General features: G+C 44.1%; 1 protein-coding gene across 1 annotated transcript in view; it reads left to right on the plus strand.

Annotated features, from left to right (window-relative positions):
- Nucleotides 1-22,753, plus strand: part of CACNA1F (calcium voltage-gated channel subunit alpha1 F) — a 1,139,147-nt gene that overhangs the window by 468,530 nt on the left and 647,864 nt on the right. Inside the window, exon 20 of the mRNA XM_069209307.1 lies at nucleotides 16,246-16,366. Within this exon, the coding sequence (XP_069065408.1) occupies nucleotides 16,246-16,366 (121 nt within the window). The remainder of the gene's footprint in view (nucleotides 1-16,245; nucleotides 16,367-22,753) is intronic.

Below are 22,753 nucleotides of genomic sequence, written 5' to 3' on the forward strand. Positions count from 1 at the left end.
AGACACCATAGGTTCAGGAGATACTGTGACATCAAGAACAGCTCAGTATGTTGTGCGTTAAGACACCATAGGTTCAACAACAGCTCAGTTTGTTGTGCGCTAAGACACCATAGGTTCAACAACAACTCAGTTTGTTGTGTGCTAAGACAACATAGGCTCAACAACAGCTCAGTTTGTTGTGTGCTAAGACACCATAGGTTCAACAACAGCTCAGTTTGTTGTGCGCTAAGACACCATAGGTTCAGGAGATACTGTGACAACAACAGCTCAGTTTGTTGTGCGCTAAGACACCATAGGTTCAGGAGATACTGTGACATCAACAACAGCTCAGTTTGTTGTGTGCTAAGACACCATGGGTTCAGGAGATACTGTGATATCAACAACAGCTCAGTTTGTTGTGTGCTAAGACACCATAGGTTCAACAACAGCTCAGTTTGGTGTGCGCTAAGACACCATAGGTTCAGGAGATACTGTGACATCAACAGCAGCTCAGTTTGTTGTGCGCTAGGACACCATAGATTCAGGAGATACTGTGACATCAACAACAGCTCAGTTTGTTGTGTGCTAAGACACCATGGGCTCATGAGATACTGTGACATCAACAACAGCTCAGTTTGTTGTGGACTAAGAAACCATCGGTTCAACAACAGCCCAGTTTGTTGTGCGCTAAGACACCATAGGTTCTGGAGATACAGTGACATCAAGAACAGCTCAGTTTGTAGTGCACTAAGACACCATAGGTTCAGGAGATACTGTGACATCAAGAACAGCTCAGTATGTTGTGCGTTAAGACACCATAGGTTCAACAACAGCTCAGTTTGTTGTGCGCTAAGACACCATAGGTTCAACAACAACTCAGTTTGTTGTGTGCTAAGACAACATAGGCTCAACAACAGCTCAGTTTGTTGTGTGCTAAGACACCATAGGTTCAACAACAGCTCAGTTTGTTGTGCGCTAAGACACCATAGGTTCAGGAGATACTGTGACAACAACAGCTCAGTTTGTTGTGCGCTAAGACACCATAGGTTCAGGAGATACTGTGACATCAACAACAGCTCAGTTTGTTGTGTGCTAAGACACCATGGGTTCAGAAGATACTGTGATATCAACAACAGCTCAGTTTGTTGTGTGCTAAGACACCATAGGTTCAACAACAGCTCAGTTTGGTGTGCGCTAAGACACCATAGGTTCAGGAGATACTGTGACATCAACAGCAGCTCAGTTTGTTGTGCGCTAGGACACCATAGATTCAGGAGATACTGTGACATCAACAACAGCTCAGTTTGTTGTGTGCTAAGACACCATGGGCTCATGAGATACTGTGACATCAACAACAGCTCAGTTTGTTGTGTGCTAAGACACCATAAGTTCAACAACAGCTCAGTTTGTTGTACGCTAAGACACCATGGGTTCAGGAGATACTGTGACATCAACAACAGCTCAGTTTGTTGTGTGCTAAGACACCATAGATTCAACAACAGCTCAGTTTGTTGTGCGCTAAGACACCATGGGTTCAGGAGATACTGTGACTTCAACAACAGCTCAGATTGTTGTGCGCTAAGACACCACAGGTTCAGGATATACTGTGACATCAACAACAGCTCAGTTTGTTGTGCGCTAAGACACCATAGGTTCAACAACAGCCCAGTTTGTTGTGCGCTAAGACACCATAGTTTCAGGAGATACTGTGACATCGACAACAGCTCAGTTTGTTGTGTGCTAAGACACCATAGGTTCAACAACAGGTCAGTTTGTTGTGCACTAAGACTCCATAGGTTCAGGAGATACTGTGACATCAACAACAGCTCCAAAGTTTGTTGTGTGCTAAGACACCATAGGTTCAACAACAGCTCAGTTTGTTGTGCGCTAAGACACCATGGGTTCAGGAGATACTGTGACATCAACAACAGCTCCGTTTGTTGTGTGCTAAGACACCATAGGTTCAACAACAGCTCAGTTTGTTGTGCGCTAAGACACCATAGGTTCAGGAGATAGTGTGACATCAACAACAGCTCAGTTTGTTGTGCGCTAAGACACCATAGGTTCAACAACAGCTCAGTTTGTTGTGTGCTAAGACACCATAGGTTCAACAACAGCTCAGTTAGTTGTGCGCCAAGACACCATAGGTTCAGGAGATACTGTGACATCAACAACAGCACAGTTTGTTGCGCGCTAAGACACCATAGGTTCAGGAGATACTGTGACATCAACAACAGCTCAGTTTGTTGTATGCTAAGACACCACAGGTTCAACAACAGCTCAGTTTGTTGTGCGCTAAGACACCATAGGTTCAGGAGATACTGTGACATCAACAACAGCTCAGTTTGTTGTGCGCTAAGACACCATAGGTTCAACAACAGCTCATTTTGTGTGCTAAGACACCATAGGTCCAACAACAGCTCAGTTTGTTGTTCGCTAAAACACCATAGGTTCAGGAGATACTGTGACATCAACAACAGCTCAGTTTGTTGTGCGCTAAAACACCATGGGTTCAGGAGATACTGTGACATCAACAACAGCTCAGTTTGTTGTGTGCTAAGAGACCATAGGTTCAACAACAGCTCAGTTTGTTGTGCGCCAAGACACCATAGGTTCAGCAGATACTGTGACATCAACAATAGCTCAGTTTGTTGTGGACTAAGAAACCATCGGTTCAACAACAGCCCAGTTTGTTGTGCGCTAAGACACCATAGGTTCAGGAGATACTGTGACATCAACAACAGCTCAGTTTGTTGTGTGCTAAGACACCATGGGTTCAGGAGATACTGTGATATCAACAACAGCTCAGTTTGTTGTGTGCTAAGACACCATAGGTTCAACAACAGCTCAGTTTGTTGTGCGCTAAGACACCATAGGTTCTGGAGATACAGTGACATCAAGAGCAGCTCAGTTTGTAGTGCGCTAAGACACCATAGGTTCAACAACAGCTCAGTTTGTTGTGCGCTAAGACACCATAGGTTCAACAACAGCTCAGTTTGTTGTGTGCTAAGACAACATAGGCTCAACAACAGCTCAGTTTGTTGTGTGCTAAGACACCATAGGTTCAACAACAGCTCAGTTTGTTGTGCGCTAAGACACCATAGGTTCAGGAGATACTGTGACAACAACAGCTCAGTTTGTTGTGCACTAAGACAGCATAGGTTCAGGAGATACTGTGACATCAACAACAGCTCAGTTTGTTGTGTGCTAAGCCACCATGGGTTCAGGAGATACTGTGATATCAACAACAGCTCAGTTTGTTGTGTGCTAAGACACCATAGGTTCAACAACAGCTCAGTTTGTTGTGCGCTAAGACACCATAGGTTCAACAACAGCTCATTTTGTGTGCTAAGACACCATACGTTCAACAACAGCTCAGTTTGTGTGCTAAGACACCATAGGTCCAACAACAGCTCAGTTTGTTGTGCGCTAAGACACCATAGGTTCAGGAGATACTGTGACATCAACAACAGCTCAGTTTGTTGTGCGCTAAGACACCATAGGTTCATGAGATACTGTGACATCAACAGCTCAGTTTGTTGTGCGCTAAGACACCATAGATTCATGAGATACTGTGACATCAACAACAGCTCAGTTTGTTGTGTGCTAAGACACCATGGGTTCAGGAGATACTGTGATATCAACAACAGGTCAGAGTGTTGTGTGCTAAGACACCATAGGTTCAACAACAGCTCAGTTTGTTGTGCGCTAAGACACCATAGGTTCAGGAGATACTGTGACATCAACAACAGCTCAGTTTGTTGTGCGCTAAGACGCCATGGGCTCAGGAGATACTGTGACATCAACAACAGCCCAGTTTGTTGTGCGCTAAGACACCATAGGTTCAACAACAGCTCAGTTTGTGTGCTAAGACACCATAGTTCCAACAACAGCTCAGTTTGTTGTGCGCTAAGACACCATAGGTTCAGGAGATACTGTGACATCAACAACAGCTCAGTTTGTTGTGCGCTAAGACACCATAGGTTCATGAGATACTGTGACATCAACAGCTCAGTTTGTTCTGCGCTAAGACACCATAGGTTCATGAGATACTGTGACATCAACAACAGCTCAGTTTGTTGTGTGCTAAGACAACATAGGTTCAGGAGATACTGTGAGATCAACAACAGCTCAGTTTGTTGTGCGCTAAGACACCATGGGTTCAGGAGATACTGTGACATCAACATCAGCTCAGTTTGTTGTGCGCCAAGACACCATAGGTTCAGCAGATACTGTGACATCAACAATAGCTCAGTTTGTTGTGGACTAAGACACCATCGGTTCAACAACAGCCCAGTTTGTTGTGCGCTAAGACACCATAGGTTCTGGAGATACAGTGACATCAAGAACAGCTCAGTTTGTAGTGCACTAAGACACCATAGGTTCAGGAGATACTGTGACATCAACAACAGCTCAGTTTGTTGTGCGTTAAGACACCATAGGTTCAACAACAGCTCAGTTTGTTGTGCTCTAAGACACCACAGGTTCAGGAGATACTGTGACATCAACAACAACTCAGTTTGTTGTGCGCTAAGACACCATAGGTTCAGGAGATACTGTGACATCAACAACAGCTCAGTTTGTTGTGCGCTAAGACGCCATGGGCTCAGGAGATACTGTGACATCAACAACAGCTCAGTTTGTTGTGCTCTAAGACACCATAGGTTCAACAACAGCTCAGTTTGTGTGCTAAGACACCATAGGTTCAACAACAGCTCAGTTGGTCGTGCGCTAAGACACCATAGGTTCAGGAGATACTGTGACATCAACAACAGCTCAGTTTGTTGTGCTCTAAGACACCATAGGTTCATGAGATACTGTGACATCAACAGCTCAGTTTTTTGTGCGGTAAGACACCATAGGTTCATGAGATACTGTGACATCAACAACAGCTCAGTTTGTTGTGTGCTAAGACACCATAGGTTCAGGAGATACTGTGACATCAACAACAGCTCAGTTTGTTGTGTGCTAAGACACCATGGGTTCAGGAGATACTGTGACATCAACAACAGCTCAGTTTGTTGTGCGCTAAGACACCATAGGTTCAACAACAGCTCAGTTTGTGTGCTAAGACACCATAGGTCCAACAACAGCTCAGTTTGTTGTGTGCTAAGACACCATAGGTTCAGGAGATACTGTGACATCAACAACAGCTCAGTTTGTTGTGCGCTAAGACACCATAGGTTCATGAGATACTGTGACATCAACAGCTCAGTTTGTTGTGCGCTAAGACACCATAGGTTCATGAGATACTGTGACATCAACAACAGCTCAGTTTGTTGTGTGCTAAGACAACATAGGTTCAGGAGATACTGTGAGATCAACAACAGCTCAGTTTGTTGTGCGCTAAGACACCATGGGTTCAGGAGATACTGTGACATCAAAAACAGCTCAGTTTGTTGTGCGCCAAGACACCATAGGTTCAGCAGATACTGTGACATCAACAATAGCTCAGTTTGTTGTGGACTAAGACACCATCGGTTCAACAACAGCCCAGTTTGTTGTGCACTAAGACACCATAGGTTCTGGAGATACAGTGACATCAAGAACAGCTCAGTTTGTAGTGCACTAAGACACCATAGGTTCAGGAGATACTGTGACATCAACAACAGCTCAGTTTGTTGTGCGTTAAGACACCATAGGTTGAACAACAGCTCAGTTTGTTGTGCGCTAAGACACCACAGGTTCAACAACAACTCAGTTTGTTGTGTGCTAAGACAACATAGGCTCAACAACAGCTCAGTTTGTTGTGCGCTAAGACACCATAGGTTCAGGAGATACTGTGACAACAACAGCTCAGTTTGTTGTGCGCTAAGACACCATAGGTTCAGGAGATACTGTGACATCAACAACAGCTCAGTTTGTTGTGTGCTAAGACACCATAGGTTCAACAACAGCTCAGTTTGGTGTGCGCTAAGACACCATAGGTTCAGGAGATACTGTGACATCAACAGCAGCTCAGTTTGTTGTGCGCTAGGACACCATAGATTCAGGAGATACTGTGACATCAACAACAGCTCAGTTGGTTGTGTGCTAACATACCATGGGCTCATGAGATACTGTGACATTAACAACAGCTCAGTTTGTTGTGTGCTAAGACACCATAGGTTCAACAACAGCTCAGTTGGTCGTGCGCTAAGACACCATAGGTTCAGGAGATACTGTGACATCAACAACAGCTCAGTTTGTTGTGCTCTAAGACACCATAGGTTCATGAGATACTGTGACATCAACAGCTCAGTTTTTTGTGCGGTAAGACACCATAGGTTCATGAGATACTGTGACATCAACAACAGCTCAGTTTGTTGTGTGCTAAGACACCATAGGTTCAGGAGATACTGTGACATCAACAACAGCTCAGTTTGTTGTGTGCTAAGACACCATGGGTTCAGGAGATACTGTGACATCAACAGCAGCTCAGTTTGTTGTGCGCTAGGACACCATAGATTCAGGAGATACTGTGACATCAACAACAGCTCAGTTGGTTGTGTGCTAACATACCATGGGCTCATGAGATACTGTGACATTAACAACAGCTCAGTTTGTTGTGTGCTAAGACACCATAAGTTCAACAACAGCTCAGTTTGTTGTACGCTAAGACACCATGGGTTCAGGAGATACTGTGACATCAACAACAGCTCAGTTTGTTGTGTGCTAAGACACCATAGATTCAACAACAGCTCAGTTTGTTGTGCGCTAAGACACCATGGGTTCAGGAGATACTGTGACATCAACAACAGCTCAGTTTGTTGTGTGCTAAGACACCATAGGTTCAACAACAGCTCAGTTTGGTGTGCGCTAAGACACCATAGGTTCAGGAGATACTGTGACATCAACAGCAGCTCAGTTTGTTGTGCGCTAGGACACCATAGATTCAGGAGATACTGTGACATCAACAACAGCTCAGTTGGTTGTGTGCTAACATACCATGGGCTCATGAGATACTGTGACATTAACAACAGCTCAGTTTGTTGTGTGCTAAGACACCATAAGTTCAACAACAGCTCAGTTTGTTGTACGCTAAGACACCATGGGTTCAGGAGATACTGTGACATCAACAACAGCTCAGTTTGTTGTGTGCTAAGACACCATAGATTCAACAACAGCTCAGTTTGTTGTGCGCTAAGACACCATGGGTTCAGGAGATACTGTGACTTCAACAACAGCTCAGTTTGTTGTGCGCTAAGACACCACAGGTTCAGGAGATACTGTGACATCAACAACAGCTCAGTTTGTTGTGTGCTAATACACCATAGGTTCAGGAGATACTGTGACATCAACAACAGCTCAGTTTGTTGTGCGCTAAGACGCCATGGGCTCAGGAGATACTGTGACATCAACAACAGCTCAGTTTGTTGTGCGCTAAGACACCATAGGTTCAACAACAGCTCAGTTTGTGTGCTAAGACACCATAGGTCCAACAACAGCTCAGTTTGTTGTGCGCTAAGACACCATAGGTTCAGGAGATACTGTGACATCAACAACAGCTCAGTTTGTTGTGCGCTAAGACACCATAGGTTCATGAGATACTGTGACATCAACAGCTCAGTTTGTTGTGCGCTAAGACACCATAGGTTCATGAGATACTGTGACATCAACAACAGCTCAGTTTGTTGTGTGCTAAGACAACATAGGTTCAGGAGATACTGTGAGATCAACAACAGCTCAGTTTGTTGTGCGCTAAGACACCATGGGTTCAGGAGATACTGTGACATCAACAACAGCTCAGTTTGTTGTGCGCCAAGACACCATAGGTTCAGCAGATACTGTGACATCAACAATAGCTCAGTTTGTTGTGGACTAAGACACCATCGGTTCAACAACAGCCCAGTTTGTTGTGCGCTAAGACACCATAGGTTCTGGAGATACAGTGACATCAAGAACAGCTCACTTTGTAGTGCACTAAGACACCATAGGTTCAGGAGATACTGTGACATCAACAACAGCTCAGTTTGTTGTGCGTTAAGACACCATAGGTTCAGGAGATACTGTGACAACAACAGCTCAGTTTGTTGTGCGCTAAGACACCATAGGTTCAGGAGATACTGTGACATCAACAACAGCTCAGTTTGTTGTGTGCTAAGACACCATGGGTTCAGGAGATACTGTGATATCAACAACAGCTCAGTTTGTTGTGTGCTAAGACCCCATAGGTTTAACAACAGCTCAGTTTGGTGTGCGCTAAGACACCATAGGTTCAGGAGATACTGTGACATCAACAGCAGCTCAGTTTGTTGTGCGCTAGGACACCATAGATTCAGGAGATACTGTGACATCAACAACAGCTCAGTTTGTTGTGTGCTAAGACACCATGGGCTCATGAGATACTGTGACATCAACAACAGCTCAGTTTGTTGTGTGCTAAGACACCATAAGTTCAACAACAGCTCAGTTTGTTGTACGCTAAGACACCATGGGTTCAGGAGATACTGTGACATCAACAACAACTCAGTTTGTTGTGTGCTAAGACACCATAGATTCAACAACAGCTCAGTTTGTTGTGCGCTAAGACACCATGGGTTCAGGAGATGCTGTGACTTCAACAACAGCTCAGTTTGTTGTGCGCTAAGACACCACAGGTTCAGGATATACTGTGACATCAACAACAGCTCAGTTTGTTGTGTGCTAAGACACCATAGGTTCAACAACAGCTCAGTTTGTTGTGTGCTAAGAAACCATAGGTTCAGGAGATACTGTGACATCAACAACAGCTCCAAAGTTTGTTGTGTGCTAAGACACCATAGGTTCAACAACAGCTCAGTTTGTTGTGCGCTAAGACACCATGGGTTCAGGAGATACTATGACATCAACAACAGCTCCGTTTGTTATGCGCTAAGACACCATGGGTTCAGGAGATACTGTGACATCAACAACAGCTCAGTTTGTTGTGCGCTGTGACACCCTAGGTTCAACAACAGCCCAGTTTGTTGTGCGCTAAGACACCATAGATTCAGGAGATTCTGTGACATCAACAACAGCTCAGTTTGTTGTGCACTAAGACACCATAGGTTCAGGAGATACTGTGACATCAACAACAGCTCAGTTTGTTGTGCGCTAAAACACCAAGGGGTCAGGAGATACTGTGACATCAACGACAGCTCAGTTTGTTGTGCGCTAAGACACCATGGGTTCAGGAGATACTGTGACATCAACAACAGCTCAGTTTGTTGTGCGCTGTGACACCATAGGTTCAACAACAGCCCAGTTTGTTGTGTGCTAAGACACCATGGGTTCAGGAGATACTGTGACTTCAACAACAGCTCAGTTTGTTGTGCGCTAAGACACCACAGGTTCAGGAGATACTGTGACATCAACAACAGCTCAGTTTGTTGTGTGCTAATACACCATAGGTTCAGGAGATACTGTGACATCAACAACAGCTCAGTTTGTTGTGCGCTAAGACGCCATGGGCTCAGGAGATACTGTGACATCAACAACAGCTCAGTTTGTTCTGCGCTAAGACACCATAGGTTCAACAACAGCTCAGTTTGTGTGCTAAGACACCATAGGTCCAACAACAGCTCAGTTTGTTGTGCGCTAAGACACCATAGGTTCAGGAGATACTGTGACATCAACAACAGCTCAGTTTGTTGTGCGCTAAGACACCATAGGTTCATGAGATACTGTGACATCAACAGCTCAGTTTGTTGTGCGCTAAGACACCATAGGTTCATGAGATACTGTGACATCAACAACAGCTCAGTTTGTTGTGTGCTAAGACAACATAGGTTCAGGAGATACTGTGAGATCAACAACAGCTCAGTTTGTTGTGCGCTAAGACACCATGGGTTCAGGAGATACTGTGACATCAACAACAGCTCAGTTTGTTGTGCGCCAAGACACCATAGGTTCAGCAGATACTGTGACATCAACAATAGCTCAGTTTGTTGTGGACTAAGACACCATCGGTTCAACAACAGCCCAGTTTGTTGTGCGCTAAGACACCATAGGTTCTGGAGATACAGTGACATCAAGAACAGCTCACTTTGTAGTGCACTAAGACACCATAGGTTCAGGAGATACTGTGACATCAACAACAGCTCAGTTTGTTGTGCGTTAAGACACCATAGGTTCAACAACAGCTCAGTTTGTTGTGCGCTAAGACACCATAGGTTCAACAAGAACTCAGTTTGTTGTGTGCTAAGACAACATAGGCTCAACAACAGCTCAGTTTGTTGTGTGCTAAGACACCATAGGTTCAACAACAGCTCGGTTTGTTGTGCGCTAAGACACCATAGGTTCAGGAGATACTGTGACAACAACAGCTCAGTTTGTTGTGCGCTAAGACACCATAGGTTCAGGAGATACTGTGACATCAACAACAGCTCAGTTTGTTGTGTGCTAAGACACTATGGGTTCAGGAGATACTGTGATATCAACAACAGCTCAGTTTGTTGTGTGCTAAGACCCCATAGGTTCAACAACAGCTCAGTTTGGTGTGCGCTAAGACACCATAGGTTCAGGAGATACTGTGACATCAACAGCAGCTCAGTTTGTTGTGCGCTAGGACACCATAGATTCAGGAGATACTGTGACATCAACAACAGCTCAGTTTGTTGTGTGCTAAGACACCATGGGCTCATGAGATACTGTGACATCAACAACAGCTCAGTTTGTTGTGTGCTAAGACACCATAAGTTCAACAACAGCTCAGTTTGTTGTACGCTAAGACACCATGGGTTCAGGAGATACTGTGACATCAACAACAACTCAGTTTGTTGTGTGCTAAGACACCATAGATTCAACAACAGCTCAGTTTGTTGTGCGCTAAGACACCATGGGTTCAGGAGATGCTGTGACTTCAACAACAGCTCAGTTTGTTGTGCGCTAAGACACCACAGGTTCAGGATATACTGTGACATCAACAACAGCTCAGTTTGTTGTGCGCTAAGACACCATAGGTTCAACAACAGCCCAGTTTGTTGTGCACTAAGACACCATAGTTTCAGGAGATACTGTGACATCAACAACAGCTCAGTTTGTTGTGTGCTAAGACACCATAGGTTCAACAACAGGTCAGTTTGTTGTGCGCTAAGACTCCATAGGTTCAGGAGATACTGTGACATCAACAACAGGTCAGTTTGTTGTGTGCTAAGACACCATAGGTTCAACAACAGCTCAGTTTGTTGTGTGCTAAGAAACCATAGGTTCAGGAGATACTGTGACATCAACAACAGCTCCAAAGTTTGTTGTGTGCTAAGACACCATAGGTTCAACAACAGCTCAGTTTGTTGTGCGCTAAGACACCATGGGTTCAGGAGATACTATGACATCAACAACAGCTCCGTTTGTTATGCGCTAAGACACCATGGGTTCAGGAGATACTGTGACATCAACAACAGCTCAGTTTGTTGTGCGCTGTGACACCCTAGGTTCAACATCAGCCCAGTTTGTTGTGCGCTAAGACACCATAGATTCAGGAGATTCTGTGACATCAACAACAGCTCAGTTTGTTGTGCACTAAGACACCATAGGTTCAGGAGATACTGTGACATCAACAACAGCTCAGTTTGTTGTGCGCTAAAACACCAAGGGGTCAGGAGATACTGTGACATCAACGACAGCTCAGTTTGTTGTGCGCTAAGACACCATGGGTTCAGGAGATACTGTGACATCAACAACAGCTCAGTTTGTTGTGCGCTGTGACACCATAGGTTCAACAACAGCCCAGTTTGTTGTGTGCTAAGACACCATAGGTTCAACAACAGCTCAGTTTGTTGTGTGCTAAGACACCATAGATTCAGGAGATACTGTGACATCAACAACAGCTCAGTTTGTTGTGCACTAAGACACCATAGGTTCAGGAGATACTGTGACATCAACAACAGCTCAGTTTGTTGTGCGCTAAAACACCATGGGTTCAGGAGATACTGTGACATCAACAACAGCTCAGTTTGTTGTGCGCTAAGGCACCATAAGTTGAGGAGACACTGTGACATCAACAACAGCTCAGTTTGTTGTGCGCTAAGACACCATAGGTTCAACAACAGCCCAGTTTGTTGTGCACTAAGACACCATAGTTTCAGGAGATACTGTGACATCAACAACAGGTCAGTTTGTTGTGCGCTAAGACTCCATAGGTTCAGGAGATACTGTGACATCAACAACAGCTCAGTTTGTTGTGTGCTAAGACACCATAGGTTCAACAACAGCTCAGTTTGTTGTGTGCTAAGAAACCATAGGTTCAGGAGATACTGTGACATCAACAACAGCTCCAAAGTTTGTTGTGTGCTAAGACACCATAGGTTCAACAACAGCTCAGTTTGTTGTGCGCTAAGACACCATGGGTTCAGGAGATACTATGACATCAACAACAGCTCCGTTTGTTGTGTGCTAAGACACCATAGGTTCAACAACAGCTCAGTTTGTTGTGCGCTAAGACACCATAGGTTCAGGAGATACTGTGACATCAACAACAGCTCAGTTTGTTGTGCGCTAAGACACCATAGGTTCAGGAGATACTGTGACATCAACAACAGCTCAGTTTGTTGTGTGCTGAGACACCATAGGTTCAACAACAGCTCAGTTTGTTGTGCGCTAAGACACCATGGGTTCAGGAGATACTGTGACTTCAACAACAGCTCAGTTTGTTGTGCGCTAAGACACCACAGTTCAGGAGATACTGTGACATCAACAACAGCTCCGTTTGTTGTGCGCTAAGACACCATAGGTTCAACAACAGCCCAGTTTGTTGTGCGCTAAGACACCATAAGTTCAGAAGATAATGTGACATCAACGACAGCTCAGTTTGTTGTGCGCTAAAACACCATGGGTTCAGGAGATACTGTGACATCAACAACAGCTCAGTTTGTTATGCGCTAAGACACCATGGGTTCAGGAGATACTGTGACATCAACAACAGCTCAGTTTGTTGTGCGCTGTGACACCCTAGGTTCAACAACAGCCCAGTTTGTTGTGCGCTAAGACACCATAGATTCAGGAGATACTGTGACATCAACAACAGCTCAGTTTGTTGTGCACTAAGACACCATAGGTTCAGGAGATACTGTGACATCAACAACAGCTCAGTTTGTTGTGCGCTAAAACACCAAGGGGTCAGGAGATACTGTGACATCAACGACAGCTCAGTTTGTTGTGCGCTAAGACACCATGGGTTCAGGAGATACTGTGACATCAACAACAGCTCAGTTTGTTGTGCGCTGTGACACCATAGGTTCAACAACAGCCCAGTTTGTTGTGTGCTAAGACACCATAGGTTCAACAACAGCTCAGTTTGTTGTGTGCTAAGACACCATAGATTCAGGAGATACTGTGACATCAACAACAGCTCAGTTTGTTGTGCACTAAGGCACCATAGGTTCAGGAGATACTGTGACATCAACAACAGCTCAGTTTGTTGTGCGCTAAAACACCATGGGTTCAGGAGATACTGTGACATCAACAACAGCTCAGTTTGTTGTGCGCTAAGGCACCATAAGTTGAGGAGACACTGTGACATCAACAACAGCTCAGTTTGTTGTGCGCTAAGACACCATAGGTTCAACAACAGCCCAGTTTGTTGTGCACTAAGACACCATAGTTTCAGGAGATACTGTGACATCAACAACAGGTCAGTTTGTTGTGCGCTAAGACTCCATAGGTTCAGGAGATACTGTGACATCAACAACAGCTCAGTTTGTTGTGTGCTAAGACACCATAGGTTCAACAACAGCTCAGTTTGTTGTGTGCTAAGAAACCATAGGTTCAGGAGATACTGTGACATCAACAACAGCTCCAAAGTTTGTTGTGTGCTAAGACACCATAGGTTCAACAACAGCTCAGTTTGTTGTGCGCTAAGACACCATGGGTTCAGGAGATACTATGACATCAACAACAGCTCCGTTTGTTGTGTGCTAAGACACCATAGGTTCAACAACAGCTCAGTTTGTTGTGCGCTAAGACACCATAGGTTCAGGAGATACTGTGACATCAACAACAGCTCAGTTTGTTGTGCGCTAAGACACCATAGGTTCAGGAGATACTGTGACATCAACAACAGCTCAGTTTGTTGTGTGCTGAGACACCATAGGTTCAACAACAGCTCAGTTTGTTGTGCGCTAAGACACCATGGGTTCAGGAGATACTGTGACTTCAACAACAGCTCAGTTTGTTGTGCGCTAAGACACCACAGTTCAGGAGATACTGTGACATCGACAACAGCTCCGTTTGTTGTGCGCTAAGACACCATAGGTTCAACAACAGCCCAGTTTGTTGTGCGCTAAGACACCATAAGTTCAGAAGATAATGTGACATCAACGACAGCTCAGTTTGTTGTGCGCTAAAACACCATGGGTTCAGGAGATACTGTGACATCAACAACAGCTCAGTTTGTTATGCGCTAAGACACCATGGGTTCAGGAGATACTGTGACATCAACAACAGCTCAGTTTGTTGTGCGCTGTGACACCCTAGGTTCAACAACAGCCCAGTTTGTTGTGCGCTAAGACACCATAGATTCAGGAGATACTGTGACATCAACAACAGCTCAGTTTGTTGTGCACTAAGACACCATAGGTTCAGGAGATACTGTGACATCAACAACAGCTCAGTTTTTTGTGCGCTAAAACACCAAGGGGTCAGGAGATACTGTGACATCAACGACAGCTCAGTTTGTTGTGCGCTAAGACACCATGGGTTCAGGAGATACTGTGACATCAACAACAGCTCAGTTTGTTGTGCGCTGTGACACCATAGGTTCAACAACAGCCCAGTTTGTTGTGTGCTAAGACACCATAGGTTCAACAACAGCTCAGTTTGTTGTGTGCTAAGACACCATAGATTCAGGAGATGCTGTGACATCAACAACAGCTCAGTTTGTTGTGCACTAAGACACCATAGGTTCAGGAGATACTGTGACATCAACAACAGCTCAGTTTGTTGTGCGCTAAAACACCATGGGTTCAGGAGATACTGTGACATCAACAACAGCTCAGTTTGTTGTGCGCTAAGGCACCATAAGTTGAGGAGACACTGTGACATCAACAACAGCTCAGTTTGTTGTGCGCTAAGACACCATGGGTTTGGGAGATACTGTGACATCAACAACAGCTCAGTTTGTTGTGCGCTAAAACACCATGAGTTCAGGAGATACTGTGACATTGGGCTGCTTTCTGTGAGGTCCAGGAGACCAACATTGCGATCAGTGTCAGATTGCTGAATACAAGGCTGCCTTACCTTGATTCCACCTGATATCTCTTTCTCCCACCACACTAATCTTCCAGTCTCTTTATCTCACTCGTGCGTGTTCTCTTTCACCCCTCCTTTTCCCAGTTGTGACTGTTTTCCTTTCTTCGTCTTCCTGTTCCTTTTGTGCCTTTCTCTCTCTTGCTCTGAGTGAAAGTTCAAGAGTGAGTGTTGGTGCCTACCACCTACACCCATGGGCACAAACACTGACTTTAAGTCATGCAGCATCTGTCTCTGGAATGGTCCTTGGTGCAAGAGGTGCGCTGCTATTCCCCTCGCTCTCACACTCCTGCCCAAAAATAATCTCTCATTGATAAGACATCTTAAATTCATTTAAATTATTTAAAATAGTTAACAATATAGTAAATAAATATAATTCAATGTTTAAAACCTCTAAAAATAAAGATTTATTATTCAATTATGAAATATTTTAACAATTTGTTTTCTCAATTAATGTAACAAGTTTTTATTAAAGTATAATCAAACGTCTTTAAATTAATTCTGCACATCATGATTAATGTTTATTATTAATATATATTTTTTAATTTTAGGTAGGAATACATTTTTTAATTCAAACTTCAGAAGAATAGTTCATTTAATGTAATATATTTTAAGTAATGATTTAAAGATTTAATTCAAAATGATGTTACTGGTGCTGTAGCATTCTTTATTTTGTTCTATGGTTAAAATAAATATATAAAATTGATTTACGTTAATATTTTTAACCTTAAAATATTTGTTTATTTATTACAAAGTTTTTTAACTTTTTTTAATGTTCCCTGTGCTTTACTTTAGGTATATCTACACCTTGACTGTGAAGTCTCCCTATTGTAAAGTATAGAGAAACGTAGAAACATGTATTTAAATAAATAAAATAGTAAAAATAAATGTGTAGAAGAGGTGGAGGATAGCTTATGCAGAAGGCGCACCACTTTCAGTCAAGGTTGACTCTCACCCCTAAGTTCACAGACCGTTATCAGTTCAAAAAGAGCTGTTCCGTGTGTATAAACTCTAGAGGACTGCTGCGCCGGCAGCATGGGGTCAGACTCCTGTCATGACTAGTGCTGTTGTTCCTTCTTCCAGATGATGACGAGGACAGCCTTCCAGAGTCGCACATGGATAAACTGGCGGATTTTGCACCCAAGGAGAAGGTGGTGCCCATTCCAGATGGAAGCGCCTTCTTTATCCTCAGCAGCACCAACATGTGAGTGTCTTGCAAGCGTCTTGGATTGTACTGTATTGCAACATGTGTATAGAGCGAACTGCAGAAGCGCTTACCCTTCCAGATAGTGTGTTACACAGCGTAGGGTGTGCTGTTGGAGGAGTGTTTGTTGTCTTTGACTTAAACCTAAGTGGGAAGTGTTTTCATGTTGTGCATGATGTCCATTGAGGTGCTGTTATCATGGGACACAGCGCTTGGCGGTGTGATGGATGAGGAAATGCGAGGGATTGATAGTTCTCTTCTAGGGGATCCTCATCAGTAGTCATAAGCACTGAATAATCCCACTCTGGTGCACTGACTCCGGAGCACATATTAAATATGTCCTGATACAGCCCAGTGTTCAAGGATTGCAAAGAGACCTAAGTAAGGAGCCCAAAGATATTTTCTAGTCAAATAGTATTAATTGTTCAAAAAGTGTTTGTTTTACTGTGGACTCTCTGTGTTTTTCAGGCAGCCTGGCCTCTTTTAAAGTGGTGTTTGTTTCAAAATCGTTTTTGCTGTGACTGTGTGAATTCCCTTGCTAGTTTGTGGCTCCCCCCCCCTTTTTCCCCCCCTCTGCCCCCCTTTTTTCACCCCTATTCTTAGTAAAAAGACAACATAGATCTTTCAGAGTGTGGTTTTAGGAGACTGTTTTTAATCTGTTTGTGTGATTTAAATTGTCCTTAAAAGCTGTCTGCCCCCCTGTATTTTTTGCTTTAAAAAAGCCAGATTTTAGAGTGTGCGCCCAGAACTATTGCAGTGTTTGTCTCTTAAACAATCTCCCCCTTACCTGAAAAGTAGACTCTGCTAGCTTGGAAGTGTGGATTCAGCCTGTCTGTATCCAAGGAGATACTGAATAGAGCACCAGTAGCCTCCCCCCAGGCCACAGGGACTGGACTTAGCTGATTGGCTCCCTGAGTCTCTGCTGCACCTGAGACCCGCCCCCCCACCTGCTCTGGCTCCTTAAGTTTTGTGGAGGGAAGGCCAAAGACAGACACCTCCATTTTGTGTTCCTCTGTGCATCTCTCCTGTGTCCTGATACAGCCCAGTGTTCAAGGATTGCAAAGAGACCTAGGTAAGGAGCCCAAAGATATTTTCTAGTCAAATAGTATTAATTGTTCAAAAAGTGTTTGTTTTACTGTGGACTCTCTGTGTTTTTCAGGCAGCCTGGCCTCTTTTAAAGTGGTGTTTGTTTCAAAATCGTTTTTGCTGTGACTGTGTGAATTCCCTTGCTAGTTTGTGGCTCCCCCCCCCCCCCCTTTTCTCCCCCTCTGCCCCCCTTTTTTCACCCCTATTCTTAGTAAAAAGACAACATAGATCTTTCAGAGTGTGGTTTTAGGAGACTGTTTTTAATCTGTTTGTGTGATTTAAATTGTGCATAAAAGCTGTCTGCCCCCCTGTATTTTTTGCCTTAAAAAAGCCTGATGTTAGAGTGTGCGCCCAGAACTATTGCAGTGTTTGTCTCTTAAACAATCTCCCCCTTACCTGAAAAGTAGACTCTGCTAGCTTGGAAGTGTGGATTCAGCCTGTCTGTATCCAAGGAGATACTGAATAGAGCACCAGTAGCCTCCCCCCAGGCCACAGGGACTGGACTTAGCTGATTGGCTCCCTGAGTCTCTGCTGCACCTGAGACCCGCCCCCCCCCCCCCCCCCCCACCTGCTCTGGCTCCTTAAGTTTTGTGGAGGGAAGGCCAAAGACAGACACCTCCATTTTGTGTTCCTCTGTGCATCTCTCCTGTGTCCTGATACAGCCCAGTGTTCAAGGATTGCAAAGAGACCTAGGTAAGGAGCCCAAAGATATTTTCTAGTCAAATAGTATTAATTGTTCAAAAAGTGTTTGTTTTACTGTGGACTCTCTGTGTTTTTCAGGCAGCCTGGCCTCTTTTAAAGTGGTGTTTGTTTCAAAATCGTTTTTGCTGTGACTGTGTGAATTCCCTTGCTAGTTTGTGGCTCCCTCCCCCCCCTTTTCCCCCCCTCTGCCCCCCTTTTTTCACCCCTATTCTTAGTAAAAAGACAACATAGATCTTTCAGAGTGTGGTTTTAGGAGACTGTTTTTAATCTGTTTGTGTGATTTAAATTGTGCTTAAAAGCTGTCTGCCCCCCTGTATTTTTTGCCTTAAAAAAGCCCGATTTTAGAGTGTGCGCCCAGAACTATTGCAGTGTTTGTCTCTTAAACAATCTCCCCCTTACCTGAAAAGTAGACTCTGCTAGCTTGGAAGTGTGGATTCAGCCTGTCTGTATCCAAGGAGATACTGAATAGAGCAGCAGTAGCCTCCCCCCAGGCCACAGGGACTGGACTTTAGTTAACTTGCTCCTTATATAGGTTCCTCGTGGTTGTTGCATATGCTGTTGTGATTGGTTTTTGGGAGATGGTGTTTCATTGGTTGCTAGCTCCAGGGATGCATTTATGATTGGTGAATAGGGCTGGGATTCTGATTGGCTGTTGGTACTAGGGCTGTGATTGGTGGATAGGGCTAGGATTCTGATTGGCTGTTGGTTCTAGGGCTGTGATTGGTGGATAGGGCTAGGATTCTGATTGGCTGTTGGTTTCTAGGGCTGTGATTGGTGGATAGGGCTAGGATTCTGATTGGCTGTTGGTTCTAGGGCTGTGATTGGTGGATAGGGCTAGTGATTGGTGGATAGGGCTAGGATTCTGATTGGCTGTTGGTTCTAGGGCTGTGATTGGTGGATAGGGCTAGGATTCTGATTGGCTGTTGGTTCTAGGGCTGGGGCTGTGATTGGGGGTCAGGAAATAGGGCTGTGACTGGTGATTAGGGCTGGGCCTCCCATTAATTTGCTAAATCAGGGTTTAAAATTGGATTGGCTAGGGTTAGGACCAGCTTCTTATTGGCCAGTAGGGCTATATAAGGCCAGGATTCAGGGCGTCTCAGCCCGGGCGTTGAGGCAAAGGGCGGAGAGGACAAGGGCAGCTGTCTGTTTGGGCCTGTTCTGGACAGGTAGGGACTAGGGCCAGAAATGCTGCCCAATTCCCATTCCACCAGGAATGGTTTCTGCCCCAACACATCCCTCAACATGCAAACACATTATCTGCAAAGATATCCAACTCATGCATCACAAACTGACCATAGACATATTGCATTGCCCCACCACCCAACACAATACCCTACATACAACACATATACACATACACCCCATAACTACTACAGTCAAACACCTTCATACTCACAACAAACACTACTCTGTCCCCTCCCACTAACACTACCTGCCACCGCCCACACAATACAAAACTACAACATACAATTCTCTCAGTTTCAGTCTCCCAGATACACACTCTCTACACATACTAACCAAAAACACTATCCGCTGTTCGCTTCACACAGGCCGCCTGAACTCATAACAATGCCAAAACCCTGCCTTCAAACACTTCATCTACACACACTCTTCCCCTCTGCTCACCAATTACACACAACCATACAATCCCCACATTTCACTCCACCACACATATTACCTCTTCCAGTCATCTCAACTAATACTTATCTCCCTGACACACATCCATCACCTCATATACACCTCACACATTCATCTCCAAAACACATCAACACCCCATCTAACACTCAAATTCCACTTAACAGCACTAACTCACATACAAGTCCCTCACCAAAAACAACTACACCAATAGCCCCTCTCATTATTCCACAAAAACAATACCGACCACAAACATCAGCACATCAAAGCAACACAATCTTACATTACACTCATCATCATACCCACTCTCACCCCCAAGACTACACAAAGGATACAAATTCCACCCTATCTCCACCCCTACCCCCCCACTCTTCACAAACACCTACCACAAGCACCCCATCCCAGCAACCTTCATTCACTCGCCTCTCCTCCATTGCACAATTTAGAGCCTTACATCATGATCCACATGCTCCTCCACCACCCCTAACCCATACTCCATCCACACAAAACAAACACAAACAAAATAAAAAACATGCCACTCATAGAAACCTCGCATCCCCTTGTTTGTTTCATAATAAAACTACCCTACAAAAAACACTACACTCCTCATGGCTCTCTCAGCCACCAAGTTCACCACCCACACACACAGACCCAACAAAATGCCTCCTTAACCTGCTGGAAGAGGAACACTATGTTGAAAAGCAAGACTATTGTGAGCCTCAAACAGTTAACACAACTAGCAACACTCCTGCTTCAAGCTCACATTATACTACTTACCCTTCTACTAAACAAAACAACACTACCACTAACACACCCTATCTAAACTGCCAGCTCATAAATGCTCGATCACTCTCAAAAAACAAGCACCACATCTACGACCTTCTCACAGACACACAACCTGACTTACTATTCATTACGGAAACCTGGTTGGGAGATGACATGGCACCAGTATTGCACGAAGCCCTTCCTCCAGGCTATCAAACCATCACACAAAACCGTATAGGCAAGAGAGGAGGTGGACTAGCTATTATATTCAAACAGGCAATAAACCTCAGTAAAACAGACAACATCTCCATACAAGGTTGTGAAGCCCTCCTTACCAGATGCCACCATACTCCAACTTCCACCTGTAACTTTCTCCTCCTTTACAGACCTCCACCTAACAACTCCACTTTCCCAGATGCCTTTCTTGACATAGTCTCAAACCTTATTACACTATACTCCAATCTATGCATTCTTGGGGACCTAAACATTTGGTTTGACAAACCCAATATGCCCCATCCAAAAGCTATCACCACTGGCCTACTCGCATTGAATCTATATCAGATTGTACACAATCCCACACACATCGCTGGTCACATCCTAGATGTAATTTTTGCTAAGCCTGAACTTGTTACTATTCATAGCATCACACCAACCATCTGGTCAGACCACCATCTGATAACTTTCCGACAGACAACTCCACAAATCAACACACCCCACAACCACTTACATACATACACCTATCGACCATGGAGAAAACTCAATTTGGATCACTTAGAAACATAACTAACAGCAAACACAGATCTAGATACAATCAATTCTGTACCTAAACTTTATGAGTGGCTACAGGAAGCTTTTGATGTCCTAATACCACTCAGAAAAACTAAACATGACAAAAGAAAACCAACACCTTGGAGAAACACAGAACTTAAAACGATAAAGAAACAAATCAGAAAGTTGCAGCGGACCTGGCTCAAAACAAACAACAGTCAAGACAAACTGCAGCTACACAAACTTAACAGGATATACAAATCATCAATCAAAAAAGCTAAAAAAAGATACTACTCAGACAGAATTCTAAATGCTCAATCTACAACCAAGGAATTTTACAAAATTCTCAATGAATTTCGAAAACCCACATGCATGGAAGGAAGTCATCCCACCACTCAAGATTTCACAAACAAATTGGCAACTCACTACACAACCAAGGCAGACACATTGGACTCCTATTTAAAACAGAAGAAAACCATCAGCACCAACCCCTTTACTAAAATACCCTTTAAGAATAAACCATCCCAACCTCTACAGTCCTTCAAACAAATATCCCAGGATGAATTTATGGATTTGGTCAAAGCAAGCAGACCTTCTGGTTGCCCTTCTGACCCTTGCCCACCACAGATCTTCAAGAACATCCTGCTATCTACTTCCGCTGCCACACCCGTAAGAAGAATCTTCAACAACTCTTTAACTTCAGGAACTTTTCCTACAGACCTGAAAAAGGCATACATACGACCATTAGTAAAGAAAACAAATCTAGACCCGCAAGACCCCAACAACTACAGACCTATCACAAATGGACCTTTCCTGGGCAAATTGATAGAAAGAGCAGCATTCGCCCAGGTGTCACAATTCATTGAAGACAATTCTATACTTTCAGACTTCCAAACTGGATTCCGCCCAGGAAGAAGCACTGAATCGGCACTCATGGCAATCTGGGACGATCTTAAAAACACAGTTGACCGAAATGGAGTTGCTGCACTACTTCTCTTGGACCTCTCAGCTGCCTTTGATACGGTTGACCATGACACCCTAACTCAAAGACTCCACGAAGCCGGCATACAAGGGATTGCACTCGACTGGATTACTTCCTATCTCCAAAAAAGAGCAAATATCATCCACTCACCCCCCTTCTCATCCGAACCCTACCTCACAAAAACAGGGGTCCCCCAAGGGTCAATCATCTCACCTTTGCTTTTTAACATCTACATGATATCTTTACCAGAACTGATCAATGATTTCCATCTCACATGCTACAACTATGCAGATGACACACAAATACTACTTCAATTAGAAGACCCCAAAAACATTGAAAACTCTCAAATCTTCAGTTGCCTCAGAGCCGTTGATCAGTGGATGACCTGGAGCCATCTCAAACTAAATACCTCCAAAACTGAAATACTCATATGTGGTGACTGGAAACTT

This window comes from Pleurodeles waltl, chromosome 10 (assembly GCF_031143425.1).
Source record: "Pleurodeles waltl isolate 20211129_DDA chromosome 10, aPleWal1.hap1.20221129, whole genome shotgun sequence".
Classification (NCBI taxonomy): Eukaryota; Metazoa; Chordata; class Amphibia; order Caudata; family Salamandridae; genus Pleurodeles; species Pleurodeles waltl.